The sequence below is a fragment of the Armigeres subalbatus genome, chromosome 1, assembly GCF_024139115.2.
Source record: "Armigeres subalbatus isolate Guangzhou_Male chromosome 1, GZ_Asu_2, whole genome shotgun sequence".
NCBI lineage: Eukaryota > Metazoa > Arthropoda > Insecta > Diptera > Culicidae > Armigeres > Armigeres subalbatus.
Window position 1 is genome coordinate 63,431,890 of NC_085139.1, and position 25,620 is coordinate 63,457,509.

At 40.3% G+C, this 25,620-nt stretch overlaps 1 protein-coding gene across 1 annotated transcript in view; it reads right to left on the bottom strand.

The window, feature by feature from the left end:
- The window catches only part of LOC134226297 (aminopeptidase A), a 99,703-nt gene that overhangs the window by 49,764 nt on the left and 24,319 nt on the right, over positions 1 to 25,620 (bottom strand). The window contains exons 2-4 of the mRNA XM_062707017.1: positions 22,141 to 22,343; positions 21,879 to 22,082; positions 21,650 to 21,816 (exon numbers count right to left, since the gene is read on the bottom strand). Of these exons, the coding sequence (XP_062563001.1) occupies positions 21,650 to 21,816; positions 21,879 to 22,082; positions 22,141 to 22,343 (574 nt within the window). The remainder of the gene's footprint in view (positions 1 to 21,649; positions 21,817 to 21,878; positions 22,083 to 22,140; positions 22,344 to 25,620) is intronic.

The window sequence follows — 25,620 nt, forward strand, 5'->3', positions numbered from 1 at the left end:
TATACAACAAAAGTTCAATGTACAGTCGCAGTTCGCTGTTTGGGTCACAACCAAGGTCACAACCTCGACTAAACAAACGAATTCTGTTTTTTAGCTAGTTTTGTCAACTGACACCAATTTGAACTTGTGCATTCCAATTTGAATATCACAAATAATGTCCAATGACGTCAAACCCATTTTCGGCATTTGCATTGAATTTTGATGTATGAATGCTTTTTAGTTGGGCCATGGCCCAACCAGCGGAGGCCAAAATGACCCATGTATTAAAAGCCCAACCAGCGAATCACGACTGTAATGCACGCAGTGGTTCATCCCGATCAACAAAAAAATTAAGTGTTATCATCATAACATCTGATGATATTGAAATCTTTAAAGTACCTTTAAGAGGGTCCTTAATTTCCATCGCCAAAGCTATTTGAAACATTTTTGGTAACTTGTTCCTTTTCAGAAATCAAGCTTATGATAAAATACTGCTGCTCGCTGCCTTCACTGATTCAAGACCGTCCAGTGGCTATCATTGACCAATCTCACCAACGGGAGATTTTTTACGTAGGACTTACGTCTCTCTTTACTATACCGGGTGTCATTTCAAAATATTCAAATCGACCGCGTTACGCTATGTTGAAAGATTTTAAACGTTAATACCGTTCGTCTCAGTGGACGAATTTCCGCGGTAAGCCCCTAAATCGACAGATTTCAAGTATGCCTTCCATGTCCATGCTTGATAAGACCCGAAAAACTTGTTTCAATAGGCATGAAACTGTTTTCAATGAAAAACATTGAGATCAAGGGAACCTATAAATATGGGTACCGCATAATTCTTGCATCATTCCATTACCACGTTCTGATTGGTGCAGACACCAGCGAATGAGCAGCCGCTGGGTCTGCCGAGAAGCCATAAAATAGCGCAACGCGATTTTTTCCTTTCATTCTGACCAGGACAAGCGAAGCAACCGCATCATCGATTGAACAGCACTCACACCTTTTAGCAGGGAATGAAGTCTGCACCGACCGCTTTTTTGGCTCGACACCATCGAAGCTATCATCATCAGCCGAAACCTAGCCTAACCTAACCTACATCATCAGTCCACCCTACAAACCCGACAAAGCAGCAATGCTGAGCAGATACCGGCAGCAGCAGCAGAGTCGAGCCGAGACCGGCCGGCATCGGTGCTGAGCGGAGACAGGCTGAAAAAAAAGCCACATGATGCAGCATGTATGTCCCAAAAACAAACGGTTCTTCAGAGAGCCAATAATAGAGATCAATATCAATGCTTTCAATACCCTTCGGGATAGAAATTGTACTTGGGTGCCAAATCCAATATTCTAGAGATAAAATTTTATGCGTGATTTTCATAAATAGCGTCAAAACTAACAGTGGATAATTTTTCTGATTTAACCGCGAAGTGGGCGAAGGACTTCGCTTGACCATGCCTTTAAAGATTCATAAGATGTCCAAATCTTTCACATAATCTTATTTGGATAAAAAAACACCGATAACAGCTCAAACATTAATAAACTCTCAATCGATTTTTCATCAAATGTTGGATTTTTTGGCATTGATAAAAAAATATGTAGATAAACATTGTTTGATACTGACCGCACACAAAGCGAACGTGACTGAATGATCGTCCCATGTTACCAATTCTAAATCTTATCACCCGAAATCCCATGTCCGAGTGTTTCCTTCCTTCTACTACTAACAATGTTGTCTCAGAAAAGAACACGTAGGGACACGGCAGGTATTTCCGTCCATCGTCGTAGGGGCTAAAACCAACGAAAGCAACGTACATTTGCTAGAACTCCACTATAGCAGAACGTTTCTCCTGAGCCTACGATTTGGTACGTATGAGTTTTACAAAAAGCGTCTCTTTTATTGGTTTTCGAGACTATGACGAACAGACGAAAATACCTGCCGTGTCCCTACTTCCCACCTGAACTGCAATTCTAAGCTCGCTTGCCCGGCTTATTGGCCTGTATCTAGCGAAAAGTCCCGTTAGGAAATAGACGCCAGCAGCGAGCAACAAGCGTAAAAAAGAAGAAGCCCTTCTCGAACGCGTTGATGATGATGACGCTTTGGCTGACAAAGAAGCGGGATACAAGACACTAGCTGATTGGCCCACCAATTGAGAAGAAGAGAAGATTCAAAATAAGGTATAAAAGAAAAGTGCATTCGCTCGCAGAGCATTCAGTCTTTTTTATACCATCACTAGAAATTCGCGGTTATTTGAAAAGATCGTTTTCTTACTTTTTGCACTTAGCCGGAGCAAACAGCCTTTTTCAAGGCTCTAAGAGTTAAAAATAATGTTCTCCTGAAAGGGCTGAGATACAGTCTACATTCCCTGCTGAGCCAACTTGTGGTTTCATTGGGAAGGTTGCCACTGTCGAGGCTAATATTTCGTGACCGGACAGATACTTCCTGAATTTTTTTTGATGATTCTTGTTCGAGGTAGATTTGATTTCTGTGTCGGTTTGATGAGAAGATTTTGCCAAGGAATGGTATGCAACGCCGATTATGTATCCAAAATAGTTGATGTGAGAAATTTGACATATTATGTATCTTAAAGGCATTGTCAAGTCAAGTCCTACGTCCACTTAGCGGTTATGTCACAGACATTACCCACTGTTCGTTTTTTTCTTTTCTTCTCGACGTACATTTTTCAATAAAACTGACATTCTTCTATAATTTACATTTTCACAGGTTTTATCTATATTCAACTATTACTTCGATCCACCTATGCAAGGAAAAATAAGCCATTGCAGATAAATCGAATTCCCTTCTCTAGTAGCAGCAGTTACGGCTTATTTAGCGAGTATAGCGGACTGCGTCATCGCCGACTTTCAGCAAAGCAAGTTAAAATGAGTAAAAATTAAGTTTGAACTTAATTAAAATTAAATTGAAAATAAAGTAATTTGTAAAACAATTAATTGTATTGTATTTTTGTTGTAATATTGAAGTATAATATATTCTAAATCCTGTTGTTTTTCTACTGTAAAACAATAGAAAAAGTAATTGAAAACATTTAGAACACAATGTTTTCTATTGTTTTGTCGCTTGAAATCATCCCATTGAAGAACCGTAAAATCAATTGTTTTGCTCCGAATTTTGTATGAAAATTTTTCGATTTTTTATTGTAAAGATACATAACAACCCCCCTTTTTTATTGTAAAAGTCCCATTTACCATTTATTTTATCGTGGAAAACCATTATTTCTCATGTGATTTTATTGTCTAAATTCCAATATATTCAATGGTAAAAAATATGTTTTAAATGGTGGTGTAACAATAAAATTTATGATATTTTAATGATATTTTTTATCCGGGTCTTCATCATAAATAGTGCCATCTAGCTCCAAATTACTGTTTTCCGATGTTTCCCCATACAATTTTTTTTTATAAAAACTTCCAATGAGTTTAGCAGCGCCCAAACGTTGACCGACTTGGCTGAAATTTTGTCCAGAGCATCAAAGCATAAAATAGAACTGAATAAGCAGGAAATCAGTTTTTTCCATACTATTTTGAGCCACCCTAATGTCAAGTCTGCCTGTACCAACCACCGATAGTCGTTAAGTGCTGGACACAAATCGTGGGCATGCAAAGGGCTGAAGGCTATTTGCGAGCAGGAACCTGGCATTTAACCACGCTAATACTAGGAAGCCCTGCAAGTAACGCAGTTTAACCTCAACCATTGTGCTGTGGCAGTCGATAGCAGAAGCGAGCACGGACATTGCTATACTGTCGGATTCGTACTTTATCCCCGCGGATAACGGGAACTGGATAGTGTAGTAGGCGTAGTCTTCGTGATAGAATAAAGATTTATTCAAAGGTACTACTTGACAACAGACGGTTGTGTTTTATAAGAAAGTTCCACCTCTACAATTGGCGACGACCTCGGAGAACCAACCAAGCTGAAGTTGAATCCAGAATTATCAAAGATTCAGACGACCCCGGACAACTAAGCCAAGTTGAAGCTGAATCCAAAATAATCGAGGGCTTTGAGAGGAGAACTGGAGACATGGCTACGGTAATTGATTATCTTTTGAAATTTTGTGTTCATTGAGATTTCTTGCCTAAAATATTGAAATAGTGTAAAAGAAATGCCAGTGCGTGACTTCGGTTAACTCTACAGATTCAAACGAAGGGAATTTCCGGTCCGTTTCGGTGAAAGCAAACGAAGGGATTCAATTCGTTTCCTACTTTACTCTAAAAGGAATCAATGATCTCGAGGACATTAACGCGACAATGTGCTTCGGAGGATCGGATGTTCGTAAGATAGCGCGTGATGTCAGTGTCAACGAATAGGCCATTCTCGACAACCGTTACAGGAAAGCAATGGATGTATTGGATAATTATTATTCTCCACGTATGACGCAAAGGTATGAGCGGTTCATGTTTCGTCAGCTAGTTTCAACCCAAACGAAAAAAATGACCGATTCATGATTCGTTTGAAGGAGCCCGCTCAATGCAGTTTCGGTGACCAGGTTGAAGAAATGATCATGGATTAAGTCGTATATGCCACACAAAACGATGATAAGCTTCGCGCCAAATACCTGGAGGCTGATACCAGTCTTGTAAAGATGCTAGATATTGCACGTACTCACGAATCAGTTAAATCACAACTTCAGGAGCTTCGCGGGAAATCCACCCTTATTATCGATTTGAAAGCGGTAAGTAAAAGTAACAAGGACTCCAAACATAGTAGGATGACCTGCTTCAGGTGCAAAGGAAACCATTCTTCCAGCGATGCTCGGTATCCACAGAAGCCAACTTTGAACAGAAGAAACAACCGTCAAGAACGAAAAGAGAAATTTGTGCATGAAGTGGACGACGTAGCAAAGTCAGTTGAAATCCAAGAGGTATTTCATCTGGAAGGTAAACGCTTTGTTGAAGCTATTGCGGTTTGTTATTTTTTTTTTGTCTTTATTAAAGACGAGATGACAGCCCTAGGCTGGCTCATCTCTAGGTTTGTTATTGATACGGGAGCCGACGAAAATGTTTTAAGCGTAGAAGATTGGAAAACACTCAAACGTATCGGATTCAAGACTTTTAATGTCAGGAAAGGAAGTGAAAAAGTTGTTCGTGCGTATGGATCGATTAAACCGTTGACTGTTCTAGGCGAAGTCGACTCTAGACTTACTGTTGGTGAAAAATATTGCTATGGCAGGTGTTCATTACTCTCGGGTGAAACTGCGGAAGCACTAGGAATCAACAAATATCTTCATTCCGTCTCTATATATCAAAGGTGAGCAATTTTCGTCATTACCTAAACATTAATTAAGCTAATAATTACTAAAATTGAATAAAATTCGTATAGACTTTTGCGTGACTATCAAAATCGATAAATCGATTCCTCCTGTAGGGCAAGCGTATCGTCGCATACCTATCCCACTGGAAGAGCTTACATTGCTTAAACTTAAAGAACTTGAGCGTCAGGGAACTGAACGCGTCTCAGACATGGGCGTAGCCAGGATTTAGAGAAGGGGGGGGGGGCAACTTTTTTGGTCTTCTAAATCGTAGTTTTATAAAAACACATGAAACCAAATCCAAACCAAATCGAAACAATAATGATCAAAACAATAATGGATTTAAAAATGCGTGATTTATTGCTCATCAGATATTTTTAAATAAAGTGAGAAAAATATTGACGAACTAAGTATTCAGAAAGAATATAAAATCGGCTATAACAATTATTATAAAAATGCTGCATTCTTCCATAAGTTTAAGAAAACTAGAACCATACATCTGAATTTCTAAACAAATCCTTGCTGAAATAATATTTATTATAAAATAGGCAGAAAAATCAATATGCAAGCTTTCTCCAGGAATTCCTTCGACAATTGTGTGTAATTCAACATCGCACATATGAATCACCCATCATGTTTACATTGCTTGCACTCGCGACTCACCTCGTGATGAAGGAGGAATTGACTGACTGCGAATGTGTCTCTTGCATGCGATGGCTGCTACGATCTGTCATGTGACTGAATAACAGTATATTAGACTTGTTCATGTTTATAGGCCTGTCCAATGCCACACATCTCCCCTCTTCTCTAAAAAAAATAACGGCTGGCATCTATGTTTAAAGAAAAAAATATCTTTACCGATATGATGGGGATACTCTCTCACAATGATAAAAGGCATCTTGAACCAAACGATCACTTCCGGCGCATTATTGTACAGCGAGCATCTAATTTCGAAAAACACTATGGATAAACCATGATTATGGTTGCCCAACTTATATGGAAAATCATTCTCAAGACTTTCCCGTGAAGTGGTAACTCGCAATGGAAACACTATTTTTGATAACTCTTTTGCTTCTAGTAAAAATCATCAGTACTAATACTACCTTTACTTTCTTTGAGCACACGTCTATTTCAAAATGTGTAACTATAAATGTCAAACAACCAACAACAAAATCTAGAAACCGAACCGGAATTGTACGATAAACTGTTCTTAACTATAGGCAGATATCTTTTCTCAATGCAATCAATCTCCACGAGCACCTTACAAATCCACGATAATATCCTAATTCTTGTGGGCGTTCTACCATTGAGGAGAAATAAAAATCTTGCCTGCGGACGTTCTACTGCAGAGTTCTCATCATTCCGGTCTGTAGTAATACTATTCTTCTTGCGGGCATACCACCAGCGCAGAGAAAGACAACTTGAATACGGGCGTACACCACGCTGAATTGTGATCATTCCGCTCCACAATAACACTATTCTTTTTGCGGCCGTCCCACCAACAACGCAGAGGAAGAATCTACTGAATGCGGGCGTCCCACCACGCTGAATTGTGATCATTCCGATCCACAATAACACCATTCTTCTTGCGGGCGTCCCACCAACGCAGAGGAAGAATCTACTGAATGCGGGCGTCCCACCACGCTGAATTGTGATCATTCCGATCCACAATAACACCATTCTTCTTACGGGCGTTCCACCAACGCAGAGGAAGAATCTACTGAATGCGGGCGTCCCACCACGCTGAATTGTGATTATTCCGATCCACAATAACACCATTCTTCTTGCGGGCGTCCCACCAACGCAGAAGAAGAATCTACTGAATGCGGGCGTCCCACCACGCTGAATTGTGATCATTCCGATCCACAATAACACCATTCTTCTTGCGGGCGTCCCACCAACGCAGAGGAAGAATCTACTGAATGCGGGCGTCCCACCACGCTGAATTGTGATCATTCCGATCCACAATAACACCATTCTTCTTACGGGCGTCCCACCAACGCAGAGGAAGAATCTACTGAATGTGGGCGTCCCACCACGCTGAATTGTGATCATTCCGATCCACAATAACACCATTCTTCTTGCGGGCGTCCCACCAACGCAGAGGAAGAATCTACTGAATGCGGGCGTCCCACCACGCTGAATTGTGATCATTCCGATCCACAATAACACCATTCTTCTTACGGGCGTCCCACCAACGCAGAGGAAGAATCTACTGAATGTGGGCGTCCCACCACGCTGAATTGTGATCATTCCGATCCACAATAACCATTCTTCTTGCGGGCGTCCCACCAACGCAGAGGAAAAAACACTTGAACGAGGGTGTCTTTTCACGCTTAATTAAAACAGTAAAACTCTCTTTATTGAACTCCTCGCTGAGCTAGCATCCTTAATTTTGTCAACAGAAAGATCAACAACATTCAAAAAGTACTTTTTACGAATTTTAGCAACACAGGCCACCAACAAAATTCACTTAATCGAAATATTGCTTTCTAAGTACGATACGTCTAATCCACGTGGTATTGCAGATATTTTATGTCACAGTATCATCCGATTTCACTACACTCAGATACAAGGAGCATTGCGATAGCATGTTTTCGATAAATTCAACTATTGCAATCAAGAAGAAAATTCTGAAAACAACAACTTCAAACATAACACATAGTTAACACGAGGTTAATCATCTTTCACTCATCGCAAACTTGGAATAATCCATCAACAAACAAGTCCTACCGGCGGGATCAGATTCAATAAACTACTCTATTTAACTAATCTAAAGAAAGCCTTATGAAAGTTACTCTGTTTTACATACCAATCAAAGAGTATGAACCATAAAATGCCAGCACATAAACGTCCCAAATGTTTTTCAAATTTCCAAGAACTGCACCCAAAAGCTGGGTCGATGGATAAAATCAAAACGATTGTCAGAAAATCTCCATAGTAAGCTGTAAAAAAGTATTCTTCACCTAGATGTGAGCATTATGAACGCAGTTGAGAGAGTACACGTGAAAATAAACTCATACTATTGAGGTTTTCATCATTATCATTGCTAACAAAGCATTTCTTTGTTTTCTGTTAGAAATGTCAGTTTTACCTGTTTGCTGCTAGATTATTCATGTCATTACATTCTAGGCATAAAATGCTGAGGAAAACATTTATAAAAAGTAAAACGTTACAAACGTAATTTTGTGTTCGGATCTACCGGAATGTTCAAGCAGAATCTTATCAAAACAAAACCTTAAATGTAAATAATCGGGCTGCCGCTATACTTCTCATAAAACATCTTATAGCTAACTACCAATAAAACTCAATAAGTGAACGGTATGAATTAATTTTACATTCTACGCAATCACTTATGTATATAAATAAATTGAACTTTGTTTGAGAACCACTGCTTATTGATACTGTCGCTCAAGTCCGGGAATTCAATTATCGCTGGCCCGCCGTGCATCGAATGTAAAAAATCACCGTTTTGTATTCAATGTGTCGTATTTGAACTGTTTCGTACTTTCGAATATTTGTTTGGGTGAATCGAGTGCGTCAAATAGTGATTTATAGTGTTTTTTTTTGTTCGGTGAATGTGTTATTGTTATTGCCTTATACATTAATACCCACTCGCTGTTGGTTTTTCGAAGCGCCATCTGCCAGCAAAAATTATAAACTTTGGTGACCGTTTACATCGAGCCGGTGACAAGCACGGTGTCATCATCATCAATAGACATAGCCCGCTGTCATCATTGAAACGCAGTATGAAAAAAAATATAGCCCGGGACATCCTGGCTACGATCTGGCGATGGGCTAAACAATAGGATGTCAATAGCCTGGTTTACATGGTTGCATACTTGTAGGCGACTTTCCTAATTTGTACTTGTATGCGATTCACCATCCTCGTTATCGCACCGTCAGTTTGCTGAACTTTATACACAAATGGAATGCTGCCAAATATGTTCAAGCTCCTTAGACTTTGGAAAAAGCATCGTCTGCAGCGGAACGTGTGGAACAATTGTCCATTACTCTTGCGTTGGTTTACACAAGTCGCACTATGCCTCCTGGACTGCCAAAGTAGGACTTCTTTGGTTTTGCGAGACTTGTCGACTAAATTTTGAGCCATCCGTATACGACCGTGAAAAAACCATAATGAAGGCATTACGCGAATTGCTGATCCGTACTGATTCTATGGACACGCGTCTGGGTAATTATGGCGAAAATCTTCGCATGATCAACAAATCACTGTATGGCAATAATCAGTCAAAAACCAGCAATAATTCGCATCAACAAACGACGTTCCTGCAAAGTATCGACCAGCTTACCTTGGATGATGCTGACCCAGTAAATCGTTCAAGATCCTGCGATGAAACTTCTTTTTTCGAAGTGTTAGATGAAGTCAACAGCTCAATCGCCCATCTTCCGGAGAAGTTCATCATCGGAGCAAACAAACGCGTTCAAATAATTGATAATCCACCCAAGACCTCGAACAACCTCAACCCACCCCGAATGAATATCTCAACCCCAGCAGCTTCATCTCATAAATCAATGCGGCCGTCCACCAGCGCAGATTTAGTCAGCACGCGATTCGGTCAAAGCAATATTGTCTCCAACAATCTCGAAGCGTCGGATGATTCTTCGGGGCAAGCCAACGGAAGTAAGACTAAACCTAGAAATTCGGGTTTGAAAGTTGCCAATAGTGATCTCCAGGCCAACGATCTCGAATCTTTCTACGTAACACCCTTTGAACCAGATCAAAGTGAAGAGGACGTCAAAATTTACGCCTCCGACATTTCGAATGCACACCCGTCCCTAATAAAAGTGACAAAACTAGTTCCTCGAGGCAAAAACATAGCAGATCTTTCGTTTGTGTCTTTTAAAATAACAGTTTGTAAAACATTTTCTTTCGTTTGTGTCTTTTAAAATAACAGTTTGTAAAACATTTTCAAACGTTATCAGCGACGCATGGTATTGGCCGGAAGGGGTTACTGTACGCCCTTTTGATTTGAATAAAAAAAATGGATCCTTCGTTCGTCTTCCGAACAACTCTTAAACAGCAAAATCTTCACCGAAAAGAATCAGCTCTCCTCACCAGGATGCACAACATATAGCACTTTGGAAGCCCCGGAGCCTCCCATTGCAGTCGAGACCTTCCAGCCAGCGCTCATCAGTCATCCTGGTCCTGCGTATGGGTCCGGTATAAGGGGCTTCCAGCCTGTGCAATCAGGCAAGTATTACTCGATTATGAACACTGCCCGCTCTGAAGACATTTCCTCCCGCAGCTCCAATATCACCGATTTGGCTCCAATTTTCCACCACCCAGGACGCATGACAGAAAGCACTTTGGAAGCCCTAGAGCCCCCCATCACAGTCGCGACAATGAAGCCAACGTACATCAGCCGTCCTGGTCCTGTGTTTGGGTCAGGCAGATGGGGCTTCCAGCTCGCGTTACCAGGCAAGTACGATCTAATCAAGGACACCGCTCGCTCTGAAGACATTTCCTCAACAGCTCAACAACCGGGACGCCTGATAATAAGTCCTTTGGAAGTCCCGGAACCTCCCATCACAGTCCTGACCATCCAGCCAGCGTTCAACAGTCGTCCTGGTCCTGTGAATGGGTCAGGTGGTAGGGGCTTCCACCCTGCAGAATCTGGCAAGTACGATTTGAATGAGAACACAGCCCACCCTGAAAACATATCCCTACCCAGCAGCACTTGCATCTCCAACTCAACACGTCGCAACACCACCGAAGCTCGTCATCCACGGCGCGCAATCACCTCCCATGAAAATAATGCAACAACTTCCGCAAACGTTTTGCTGTACTACCAAAACGTTGGTGGAATCAACAGTTCACTTGCCGATTATAAGTTGGCAGTCAGCGATGGGTGTTACGACATTTATGCTTTTTCCGAAACTTGGCTCAACGAGAAAACCACATCGAATTTGTTATTTGATGCATCATACTCCGTGTACAGACAAGATCGCTCGCCGTCAAATAGCCGTAAACTCACCGGGGGCGGCGTCCTGCTAGCTGTTCGTTCAAGCTTTAAGTCCCGTAAGCTGGATCCTCCATCCGGCTTAGAAGCAGACATCATGCACGCGTACAAAAAAGGATGAGATTGAGCAACGACTGCTACGCGCACATAAAATTTAGCGCACGCGAGTCTCACGAAGCTTGTGTACCTCACATTAGCATTGGTGAGTCGCACTGAGATATCTCAATGCGATCAGCTCATGCGCTGTTTGCCATGGCAAACCTTTGCAAACAACAGCGAAGGTGCGTAAAACAGCTTGGGCGGGAAATTTTCATTCAATAATATCGTCGCCTAAGTAACGCCAGCTATGCATTCCTAGCGCATGAGATGAGTCTCATGAGACGTACAATGAGACACGCTCACTCAGTTATTTTATGCGCGCTAGCTTCTCTCGTCGCACCGAATCGATGCTTGCTCATGGCACACTGTTACATCCATGTATACACGAGAATCAAGAGACTCTGCTTAGAAGTTGAGCAAATATGGGTCGCTATTTCTACTATCGATGCCACGCTTTACCTCTGTGTTGTTTATTTTCCGCCTGATAGAGTCAACGACGATAACTTAATTGAAAAATATCTCAACTCTCTGAACTGGATCGTTTCGCAGCTGACACCAAGAGATAACATCGTTGTTTTAGGGGATTTCAATTTGAGTTCAATTTCATGGAAACGAAATTCTTATGGTTCCCTTTTTCCGATTTCCTCTCGATCCTTCATCAGTCAAACATCACGAGAGTTACTTGATGCATTCAGTACTGCTGGCCTCGGACAAATAATGGACATCGAAAACGAGAACAATCGCATTCTCGATCTATGCTTCGTTAGCAATGAACTTTGTACAGATTGCACAGTTCAACAAGCCCCATCGCCGCTTGTTAAAATCAACAGACATCATGCTCCTGCCATAATAAGTTTTAATATTAGCCCTTGTCAGCATTTTCGAGACTCTTCTGAAAGCATTTTGTTTGATTTCAATAAGGCCGATTTCGATGGCATGAATGACTTTTTATCACACGTCGACTGGGATGGCATATTTCAAGACTGTGACTGTAATTTGGCAGCATCGACTCTGTCCGGAATTATGCTCTATGCTGTTGATCAGTTTGTTCCTAAAACTAATCGGCCAGCTCCGGCCAAACCAGCTTTGTCTAATCGTTTTCTCCAACACTCCCAAAGGCTCTAGCAGACAGTTTTAAGACAACACAACAAACATCGAACAGAATCCACAAGTTCGCGATATATTAAAGCGAATACTGAGTACAAGAAATAAAACGATTATTTGTATAATGCTCATGATCTGCAACGTCGCTTTAAAGTCAACCCTAAAAGTTTTTAGCGTTACGGCAACGATCAACGGAAAGAGTCCGGATTGCCCCCTACGATGACTAAGGGTTTGATAGAAGCCAACTCTACCGAAAGTATTGCAGACATGTTTCGTCTACAATTTAGCAACGTTTTCAACAATGAGCAGCTCAATTCACAAGATGTTACTACTGCTACAGCGAACGTTCCCTGTTTACAGAATTCCGAGCAATCGATTGCTATCACCGAAGATATGGTAACTGCAGCTGGCAAGGAACTGAAATCGTCTACTGGATGTGGACCCGACAATATTCCTTCACTGGTTCTGAAGCGTTGCATTGTTTCTCTTGCATCACCGCTAACAAAAGTTTTCAATCTGTCATTGACCACGGGAGTTTTCCCAGACTGCTGGAAGCATTCGTATGTTTTTCCAGTATTCAAAAAAGGCTGTAAGCGAACTGTCTCTAATTATCGTGGTATAGCCGCGTTGAGTGCCACCTCGAAGCTGCTGGAGCTAATCGTACTTCATAAGCTAGTTCAGTGCTACGCGAATTATATTTCACCAGAACAGCATGGATTTATGCCTAAGCGCTCAACAACTACCAATTTGACTTGCTTCACCTCGTATTTGATACGCCAAATTGAAATAGGTCATCAGGTTGACGCCATCTACACGGATTTATCAGCGGCGTTTGATAAAATGAATCATGAAATTGCAGTTGCCAAGTTTGACAAACTTGGCATGAATGGTAACATGCTTATTTAGCTTCGCTCGCATCTAACCGGCCGCAGCATGTCTGTTAAAATCGGAGACCACGTTTCTTTACCGTTTTAGTTGGGTCCGGTGTTCCTCAAGGCAGCCACCTCGGTCCATTCTTATTCCTGCTTTACATGAACGATGTGCATCTTGTTTCGAAGCGTCTAAAACTGTCATAAGCCGATGGTCTGCAGAAATATTTTGCGATAAAGAGCCTCATGACGCAGCATTTCTGCAACTACAACTGGAAACCTTTGCCGAATGGTGTCACAATAATCGAATGTCATTGAACGTCTCCAAATGTTCGATTATTTCGTTCGGACGCAAACACTCGCCCTACCATTTCGACTATGCAATTGAGAGATACCGCTGAAGCGTGAATCAACAGTGAAAGACTTGGGAATACTCATCGATTCTAAATTAACCTTCAAGGACCACGCTTCGTATATTGTATCAAAAGCTTGATCGCAGCCAGGATTGTTCCGTTTTGGAAAGCAGTTGAACGACGTATACTGTTTTATGGCACTATATTGCTCCATTGTGCGTCCTATTTTGAAATATCCGTCTGCCGTTTGGTCCCCATATTACCAGAATGAAATTCAACGAATCGAAGGTCTACAAAGGAAATTCATCCGCTTTGCACTGCGTCACCTCAGGTGGAGGGACCCGCTTAATCTACCCAGTTATCCTAGTCGATGTAAGCTGATTAATCTGGATCTGCTTGAAGCGAGGCGGAACGTGGTAAATGTCTGTTTTATCGGCGATTTGTTACAAAATCATATAGATTGTTCATCTCTGCTAAGTGCGTTGAACATAAACTCCCGTTGTCGCAATCTTCGCATGCACTCATTTTTTAGTATTCCCACCGCAAGAACCAACTATGGGTTACATGAACCGTTGCGTAGTATGTGCCGCTTGTTCAATACATGTTATTTTGTGTTCGATTTTAACGTGTCTAGGGAAACAAATAAGTGTAGTTTTAAACGTATTTTATGTTAGATTTATATATAGTGTAGTTCTGAAGTCATTGGGGTATAACTTTATCTGTTGGCCTAAATAAATAAATAAATGTAATGCAGCAAATCAAAGAAATAGTTGTAACTAATTTAAAAAAGACAACACAATGACAATTCCACGTGAAAAAAAATCGCAATTTGTGCACTTAGAGAAGAGTTGCGGGTCTGAAGGAAAACATTTTGAAAATTAGAATCTCTCGAGTCCGCGGCTCCCAGCCCGAGAACGGCATCCACACAAATATTATGAAACCATTACTCCTTACCTATGCAAAAAAAGCTTCGCCGCTCCAACCTCTTTTCGGCTTCCCGTGAAGTTCGTTCAAAGCACACATCTGTACATAACATGATGGGTGATTCCACAAGCAACGCCAGCACACACTCCTGGCAGGATCGCCAAATGTGTAATTCAACATCGCACATATGAATCACCCATCATGTTTACATTGCTTGCACTCGCGACTCACCTCGTGATGAAGGAGGAATTGACTGACTGCGAATGTGTCTCTTGCATGCGATGGCTGCTACGATCTGTCATGCGACTGAAGAACAGTATATTAGACTTGTTCATGTTTATAGGCCTGTCCAATGCCACACAAATTGCTTCTGGCATTCTATCCGAAATTTTATCAGGGATTCTTTAGGAATGCCTCCAGCAACTTCTTCGGCAGTGTCTTCAGGAATTCCACCATAAATTTTGACGAGAATTGATCTGAAAATTCCACCATTATTTACTCCGAGAAAATCTTCACGAACTTCTTTATAAGTTCTGCAGAATTCCCTGCAATAATTCAAATAATTTCGTGCTGTTTCCCATAATTTTTAAGAATAAGAATATTCCGTGGAAATTCCGCTGAATTGCCAGTAAACATTCCTGAGAATTTCACGAAAAATCTTCGAATTTCTTGTGTAAATTCCATAACATTTTCCGTGAAAGTTTCGAATAATTTCTTGTGAAAATTTCAAAGAATTTCTCCAGGAATTCCACTGGAAATTTATACAGAAATTATACCGGAAATGAAATCAACAATGGAATTTTCGGAGGAATTCCTAGATTAATTCGCAATGAAATCCTGAAAGAATTCCAGTGGAAACTTCAAGATTTCCATTGGGAGATCCTCCAGGAGTTTCTCCGAAAATTCCTCCTGGAATTCTTCCAGGAGTTCCACCGGCATTTCCACCAAGAATTTCTCTAGGATTTCCTTCGAGAATTATTCCGGTAGTTCTATTGGCAGTTCCTCTGAAAATTCTTCCGGGAATTTCGGCAGAATTGGAATTTATTTAGGCTTCTTCAGGAATTTATATAGATTTTTCACCAGAAGCTCCTCCGAGAATTCTCCGGGAGGTCCTCTGATGATGATGATGATGGTCCAGCTACAAACCCCAACAAAGGTTTCAGCTAGACGAGATTTGTCTATAAGATGAATTCTCTTGTTTCCGAGAATGCTTCTGATAGTTTCCCCGGGGTTCCTTTGAAAAATCTCCCGGGAGTTTCTTCAGAAATTCTTCCAGAAAATTCCTTCGAGAGTTCCTCCGGGAGTTCCACCAGAAGCTATTCCAGGAAATTATTCAGGCTTTTTTCAGGAAATCATTTAGGCTTTCTTCAGAAATTAAGCTGGAAAATCCTCCCGAAGTTCTTCCGATAGTTTCTCTGGGAGCTCATCCGGAAGGTCCTCTAGGAATTCTTCTAGGAGTTCCTCCTGAAATTCCTCCGGGAGTTCTTACGGGAGATCTTACGGGAGATCTTACGGGAGCTCCTCCGGCAGTTCCTTCGGGAATTCCTCCGGGAGATCCACCAGCAGTTTCTACGAGAAGTGTCACCGGCAGTTTCTCCGGGTGTTTCTCTGAAAAGGAACTCCCGGAGGAACTCCCAGAGTAATTTCCGAAGGAACTCCCGAGGGATTTTTTATAGGAATTTCCGGAGAAATTATCAGAGGAATTCTCGGAGGAACTGCCGGTGGAACTTCTGGAGGAATTTATTGAAGAACTGCAGGAAGAATTTCCGGAGGAAATCCTGGAGGAACTCTCGTAAGAATTCTAGGATGAACTCCCAAAGGAACTTCCGTAAGAATTCCAGGAGGAACTCCTGGAAGAATTCTTAAAAGAACCTCCCGTAAGAACTCCCAGAGAAATTCTCCGAGGAACTTCTGGAGGAATTTGTAGATAAATGCCTAAAGAAATGCCAAATGAATTCCTGGAAGAAAGCCTGATTGAATTCCCGAAGGAACTACTGGTGGAACTTCAGAGGAACATCCGGTGGAATACCCTAGAGGAAGAGAAAAAATATTTCTGAAGGAACTTCCGAAATCCCATTTCCCGTGAAATTCCTGCCAAATATCGTCCAGGAATTCCCTGTGAAGTTCCTGGAGGGATTACCGGAGAATTTCTTGGAAAAAATCCAAGATGAACTCCCGGAGGAGCTCCCACAAGCACTTCCGGAGGAATTCCCACATGGAAGTCCTTAAATAATTCTTAGAGAAGTTCCTAAAGGAATTTCCGAAAAAATATCTGAAGAAATTCCCAGAGAAATACCTGGAGGAATTAATGCAGAAATTCCCAGATGAAATCCTGAAAATATTCCAAGATGAATTGCTGAAGAAAATTTCTGCGGATTGTTCCGAAGAAATTTCTGGAAGAACTCTTGTCAGATATCCGAGTAAATTCCGAGTGAAGTCCGGAAGGAATTCTAGTACACTTCCGCGGAAAATCTCCCGGAGAAATTCCTGGAGTAGTACCTGAAGAAACTCCCGAAAAAATACCTGTAAGAATTTCTCGGGAAATACTTGGACGAGTTCCAGGAGAAATTCATGAAGATATTTCTAGAGGATTTCTTGAAGGATATTCTGAAGTAATTGCGAAAAGAATTCCAGATTGGAATGCTAGATGATTTCGCCATTGAATGTTTGTAGGTATTTCCAGAAAATTTCCTGGAAGTAATCCCGGAGGAATTAAAGGAAGAGTTCCGAGAGGAATGCCCGGAGAAGTTCCTAGAAGAATTTCGAAGGAATTTCTTATAAATTTACAAGTGAAATTATGGAGCTAAATCGGAGGATTTCCGTCATAAATTTTTGAAGAAACTTCTGGTAGAATTTTGGGAAGAAATTCCGTATGTATTCTTGACGGAACTCTCGAATGCATGCCTGAAGGAAATGCCGGATTCTTCCTGAAGAGAGAATAGCCGAAGAAATATCTAGAAGTAAATCTTGGAGAGAAGAAAAGAAATCTTCAAGGAATTTCCTCGTGAATTTCCTAAAAAAAATTAGTGGGGGGTTTCTAGATAAGGAGGAATTACATGAGAAGGATTTTCGAACGATTTTCAGAGGAATTCGTGGATAACTTTCCGGAGGAATTCAGAAGTTGCCAGGGGAGTTTCTAGAAGGATTTCAAGGAGAATTTTTGAGCCCGAAATATTTCGAGTTGTTTTGAACTTCCATATACAGTAGCCGTTCGATAACTGCAAAATGTTTACTTCTCAGTTAGCGAATGCTGTTCGATAACTGCAACGCATTTTAGACGTCAAACGGTTGTCAATCGACGTCAGATGCAATAAAAGTGCACCTGATTGTGCAGCGCAATGCAGCTGTCATTCAGTTTGACATCGTTTGAAGTTTAGCTGTCCGATAACTGCAAAACTGTTGCAACTATCGAATTGCAGTTAAAAAGCATTGCAGTTAAATGACTTGCAGTTATCGAACGTCTACTGTATTATGGATCCTGGATGCCCTAATAAGTTTTGGGAATCTTTTGAATTTCAACCACTTATTTCTGTATATGATTGGATCGTAAAGTGCACATGTTTGAGGGAATTCATTTCAGTACCCGTTCAATCTTTCCACAATTTAGGGGGGCGACGGGCACACCCCCACCGCCCCCCTCTGGCTACGCCCTTGACTCTTGGTCACGCCCATCTTCAACGTAACTTGGAAGGGGAAGGAAGTGTTGGTGTAGTACTTACTTAACGAGAGGCCACCGACTCAGCGACACCCTCATAAGTACCACGGAGTTGGATATTGGGGAAGGTATTCGTTGGATCAGGATTTACCTGTAGCTGACAATGTGACCGTGGTAGATCTTACACCGTAACACACCACGGAAAGGTGTCTACCCGTTACGGGGGAGAAGATCCTCTTTGCGCAACTTTATAATCAGAAACTTTGATGTGGAGTTATTGCAAAGATTTTTTTTCAGTCTGCAATTCTTATTTTTTTCTTTTTTTTCTAAACTTTTCTTTTCTTTGGAACGAGGGAACAAGTACGTATGAATTTTCGTAGTATCGTAGTATCGTTCAAATCCAAAGCATTGCTCTCAGCCGAGCTACCTTATCTAACGTTTTTCCCTTTCAAGCTCAAGAGACACTTACAGCTCAATTAGTAACACTTGTAGCAACAGCAGCGACACAAGGAATTACCGCTCACGGTTGGACTTCACATGCACTAAGGTAATTCACACAGCAATGGGCAACAACGTCGTTACAGTGGTCGCGAGCGGAAAAATAAAAGATGTTTGGCTTAGCCGTGTCTATAGCCAACAAACCAATTTAAATATATTGCACGCGTAACATGGTAGGTAGTGGCAAAACTACACGTGATAAGTACCTACTCGAGTGCTCTCATCCTCCAGTTGAAGTTAGAAAGTAAACGCATGCAACTGATTACATGGGATGGCGAATTATATTCTCGGTCCATGAGAGGGGGCACATGAAACTTCTAGTTAGTAGTTAGATCTAGTTATGTAGATATGTTCATTAGTAAGTTTGAAGGCAGGTCAAGTTCCAGTAAGCATATGGTGTTATTGTTGTACTCAGACTACTGATGAGATGAATTTGTGGGGATTTTGAACGAACGCTTCCACATGAAGACGCGATATTCATTGTCAGCGGAAGATTTACAGTCCAATTATGCAAATTGGAAGTTATGCTTTGTTTTGAACTGCGTCGTCGTTGCGCTCCTACTAACCTAAATTGATTGCGGCGGCTCAATCAAACCGCAGCAGAAAATCGACGACAAACGCCGTTGTGGTAGGTTGGCAGGCTAAAAATATTGAACCGCAGCTATTTATATCCAGCAATATCGAGTACGAAACGCAATCAGAAGATAATCAACAGCGTTACTGCAAAAATGTGTACGGTGACAAGCATCATTACGATAACATGCCTCTGCAAAACAGCTGAGCAGTGTTTACTTCCGAGCAATTTTCTTAACCAGTTTTCGTATCGACTCTATGACGCCATCGACTGAGATCACGTTGGTAATGTGCCGGCTTTCTGTGGATATACAACCATGACTTCAGTAGTAAGAGCCAAAGAGGACGTCTACCGTAGCTCGCTGATGAATGAAAGTAAAGTGATCAATTTGGCGAACTACTACCACCCCGTCATCGTTGTCCATCGGTATCCGACCAACGATGGAATGGAATGTGTATCACATAAGCTGTATTAGCACGGCAATTACTCTTACATGTACTCATAGATGGTTTGAAAAGCTTTGTATTCATACTAAACAAGGAATTTCAATAAAATGTAGCAATCATAAAGTTCTGATTCCATTCTAACAAATAAAGGCGTGAAAACCAGTTGTAATTAGCAGTCCTACATTCGAGGCGAACCATCCTTAAACTTGGCTGAAGAAGATAATTCTGTCTGCTCAAAACCAGTCATGCAAAACATCAATTCCCATTAACATTTGGAAGCTATAGTCAACATTGACCTTGTTTGAATAGCTTTGATCGAATTCGGAATTTTTTTGGTTTTCGCTTTGAAGTCTTAAAGTTATCGGAACTGGAATTGACATTTAAATTCGAATGAATACAATTCTAACAAGCCGAAATTACTTTCGTGACACTTTATAAGCAAAAGCTAAATCTGTTTTATTCAGACATTCAATTTTCAAAGCCTAAAATGTGATGCAAAGAAATTGCGTTATATAACAAATTGGCAATACAAGCATAATAACCAAATCTGTTGTGCACCTCAATACAATTCTAATGATTACAAATGTGTCATAGCAGAATATTTTGTAGCACATATAACTTGCAAGCAGTTTTAGGTGAATGCGTTTCCTTCTCACCAGCACCCAAATGGTTTCTTCCAGTGTTGTCCTACACTCAGTGCAAAAAATTCTGCTCTTTGATTTTACTCCATCTAAACGATTTTATAATCTTAATTAAGTAAGTGAAACTAATAGGGATATTTGGTTTTTCTAAATGTCATGTCAAACTATCAAAAAATGCACCAGAGGAGCGCGCGCACTGAAAATACCCTGGAGTGTTTTCTCTGAAGTGTATTTTCAGCGCGTGCGCTCCTGTGACTCTGGCGGGCATTTTTGACAGCTTGACATTACAATTAGAAAATTCAAATATTCTTTTATTAGTTGCACTGAGCTAATTATGACTATAAAATTGATTAGATGGAGTAAAATCAAAGAGCAGATTTTTTTCGCACTGAGTGTAGGATAACACTGGTTTCTTCACTGCTAACCTATTACTTCACAAACTTGCCTGGGGAAGCATTTACCTGAAGCTTGGCAATTTTGCACACAATTTCCCCAATCCGTCCTAGGTGTACCTTGATCTAAAATTCCACTTATTGGTCGATCTAACAACTGTCGCGCCAGCAGCCGCCACCAAGCTCGATCAGCTGCTGGACCGAGTGCATTTGATTCAACATCACCATCTCTGTCGCCGCATCAATCGATCGGTTCACATTCCAAAATAGGCATATATAGGCAGGCTTATGTTTACTACTGAGTCTTTCGGTGCTGGTAACGATATTTTATAGTCATTGTGTATTCAAAGTTTCTTATGTAATGATATTTAGATGATTTTTGAGGAATTCGTCATAATTGTTTTCAATATAATCACAGAGAACAACAACGGCAACGATAAAAGAACCATATTCATATGGAAATCCATTTGCATTTAGTGCATCACCCTTTGCCACAAATTTGGGATTCAACGAAGTGTTCGAATTATTTGAAAATTGCATCCCTGGGACTATGAAAATTGCATCCTACACACTTAGTTTTTATTTCTGCAGCTCGGAAAAAATCCGCACAGCCGTGCGCTAGCAAAATAAAAAACTGATATTCCGGCAAAAATGATGTTTGTTAGTTGACTTTCGGCAAATTATTTGCTGATTTTCAGCAATTTTGACAGATATCTCGGCAAAAACATGTTTGCTGGGGCACGGCTGTGCGAATCTCAGTAAAAGTTGACCATTTTGCTGAGATCCCGGTAAAAAATATTAAGTGTGTACTTGGGACACGTGACTGATGGCGGTTAACGACGGCGCGGATTGTAAAGAATTTTTACTTACATGGATTCACCACTTTCTGCGGTGTAACTGCTTGAGTACAATCCAACGATTTTGTCCGACATTGTTCCGGTGAATTCTATGGTCACCGTGGCGTTGGTTCCCTGCAACAACTGTTGCGACAGCAAGGTTATATTGAGGAAGTCTCTTTCCGAATCAAAAGATTTTGCCTGTACAAAGCAGATACAATTAGTGGATGAATGAGCTAGTCGTCAATTGTCTGATAACTTACAACTTCTAAAGAACCATCCTGTGATTGAAGCTCTATCTTGTCGCCAATGTCAAGGTTGTAGCTATGCAGCACGATTCGATCAGTTGTACTCAACACTTGAACGTCGATCGCCACTGTTCCGGAAAACGTACCATTTTCGAGATGCGGATTGAGCCACAGGTCATAGTGTAGCGGGATGACGTCGCCTGGCAAGCGATAGTAATCCTATAATTATGAGGACAAGTTTAAATTGGGTTAAATGTTGAGACATGACCTCATCTACATTTGGCTGCTCCTCTGCCTCAGTTGTTGTGGTTTCGGTAGTTGTGGTATAGGATTGGCTTGGGCTGGCATCCAGCTGATTTCGGAGATCATCGATTTCGGTCGCTTTGTTACTGTTTTCAACGCCCAGTACGATAGTGGAAATGACGAAAGCGAATAGGGCCACACTGAGGACCGTGATAACTTTGTTCGCCATCATGGCATCTGCAAAGGGAGATTCATGCGGTTTGTCAGAAATTGAATTGTTCTCATGGGAATAGATAAGCCAAGGTAATACACATTGAATGACAATTTATTGTTAAGATCGATATCTCTATGGCAGTAATAATTTGCTTATGTGGTACGTGCTATACAAACAATCATTTGAAACCCTGATAAAAGATTTTTTTTATCATGTGTTTAAACAACATTCAAAACAGATGAACATAATTTTTTGCGAGTCAGATTTCAAAGCTCTGAATCTATTGTCCAAAAACAACGAAAGAGTAAATAAGAGATAAATGAATGGAAAGAAACCGAAACAATTGTCGGTTTTGAAGAACGGCTCCATCTCAATGCCGTAATCTCTGGAAGTTAAGGCGCTTTGCCTTTCTCGTACAACAAAGGCGAAAATCTAAAAAAAACACAAATAATTTTTTTTGTGCGTTAATAACCACCCGCTATAGGAGAATCCACATAAAGGTTTTTAATTAATAAGGGTTATGTGTGTTTCAACATATATGCTATGCGAATTCACATAACCATCATGTGTAAAATGCGGTAGTCAAAATTTATGTGTGTCACACATGATGATGATGATGATGATGGTCCCGCCACATACCCCTACAAAGGTTTGAGCTAGACGATTTATCTTTAAGATAATTGATTGAATTTAATTTTTCAACAATTTAATCAGATTTGCAAAACAAAACAAAAACGATCTGATTACCATCACAGATATAAATTTCATAACTTTCCATTACTATCCAGCAAAAATAATAAATGTAAAAACTGTTTAATTCATCTACAGATTCTCATAAGTATCAGTAGTGATGCTTCGAGTTCATAAAAATGCAAAACTTGTGATACCTCTCGCACAGATTTCAAAAGTTCCACCAAGAATCGCGTTTCATGTTATTACAAGTAACGTTAGCCACTCGAAAGCATCAATAATAATCTAATAAACTATGTCGTTGTCAACAAAATCAAAACTTGTGTTACCGCTCCGTCGATATCAAAAGTTTTGTTATCAACCGCGGAAAACCACACTCTACTAGATAGCCTATTACTAATCCGCAGAACCATTGAAACAGCTGAAAAAGCGCAAGTCTGTACATAAATTTAAAAATCATTCATATCTGCTTTACGCGCGCGAGACTCAAACTTTTGTAGACTACACAAGAAAAAGGTCAAATTACAATTACGTCAATAAATATAAAATCCATCATCATCATCGAGGCGAACAAAATAGTTTATTAGTGCCTCAATAATTGAAAAACACAATTGTCCAAACAAAATATCCGTAGGTCAAACTTCGTCAAGATACAATAATTAATGATTTTTAAAAAGTCAACTAAGTAGCTGCTTAAAATACAGCTTTTACGTGTGAGCATGAGCATGAGCATGATTGACCGCCCACGGTTGCTACTCCGTTATTGCCAGGTCATCTGTAATTACACAGAGAACCAACAGATGAAGTTTGGGACTAACATCATCTTCAATGTGTAAGAACTGGTGACCTTAAAATAAGCAATACCAGCGCCGGCCGTGTCCGAATGCAGGTCAATTAAGGAATGGGTAGCAAAATGTTGACATGATTCTCGCTTTGATAGAAGCCGACGAGTCATCTGCACTTCCACGAGAAATCATTGGGATGTTGGATATATGGGGTAGGGACTGTGGCAGGGTTCGTTTTGGTAAACGGTATGCCGTGTATAACGTGTAGTTTGGTCGATGAAAATAAAACTCATCATTTTATTTGAAGGGCGCACAAAGCAGAACAAAATTCCGGTGACCGGCCGATCGTTCTGCTTGCCGCACTAAGCAGAACAAAATTTCGAAGACCGGCCGATCGTTCTGCTTACCGAGGAAAACATGTCTGAACGCGATCTAAAATTTTATTTTCTAATTTATTTATTCACCCGCACAAAGCAAAACTAAATTTTGATGACCTGAAGAAAATTGATTTTCTCAATCGGTGACCAATGAATAACAAACTCGCAAGGCGGGATTTTCTATGTAAATTGAAATTCATTAATTTTCCTTTCCATATATTAATTTTCCTTATCTAATCTCGCTGTGGTTATTTAAGGAACTGCAGATTGAAAAAAATGAGTAGCTTACTTCTATGCTGACCCATCGAAAAGTCCTTCGCTGTTCTATGACTGTGGAACAAATCCGAGTAAATACTGTTTCTAATGCTTGAGTATATGCAAATCTACCACAAATCATTTCAAAATAGAGCCCTCTTAATTTTAAAATCTATCTCTAGTCTTTTTGACGTTGCGAAATGTGTTCAAAATAACGCTAAATGTTTCAAATTCTCATGCGAATGAAAACTACCGAGTTTTTACCAGCTGATAATTTAAGTTGAGATTTGCATGATTTTTAATACTGTACAATTTAACTCTTGGATTGTAGCAATTGAGGAGACATATCATAAATAAACATATTTTGACTAAGCGACTTCTTGAAACTAATGTTTTAATTAGAAGTTATAAAAAATATTATTTATTAATTATTTTTCCATTCGTAATGCTCCTTTCAATGGAATATCGAATACTGGGATTATCAGGTCGTACCTTCATAATTAAAGTAATAAAGTAAGATCAATGAATACATGAAATACAATATACTATGTAATGTGTTTATAGTAGCTTTGGTGTTAGTATATCAAGCTAATTATAACAAAAAAACAATAATAAAGATCAAATAAAACCTGGAATGAAGTCATATACATTGTCATTAGAATGCCCCAATTGAAATGCCATTTTATATAATCTTTGTGCCTGCTGCTCCAACTATTGATTTACTGTTAGTAGTCTTTTAAACAATTTTTTGTAGACAATCTAATGAAATGTCTTGGTACCCTATATAAAATAACTGGAACACCAAAAACATTGTGTTTGGAATCGATAGACGACCGACAATCAAACCGAGCGATAACTCGCGTATGAATTATAAAGAAACGGACTTACCGATGTGTCAATACCGTATCAAACCTTAGTTCCTTTTGTGGCCATCGGTATACGTTCCAACTCCAAGTTTGAATCGACTATCACGCTCATCTTAAGCTGCTACTAACGACTTGTAAAACTGGCAGGAACCACTCAGCAATTTCAGTTGATGGAAAAACTTCGCAATCCGAGTAAAGAGATTCTTCCGACACTGTATCATTTCTTGAAGAAGTGTGAAACGATTTTTTTTAACTTTTCTTCATGATTCAATTTTTCAGAACACTTCAATTTAAGTTGAGGGGAGGTACAAAAACATATTTTTCTTA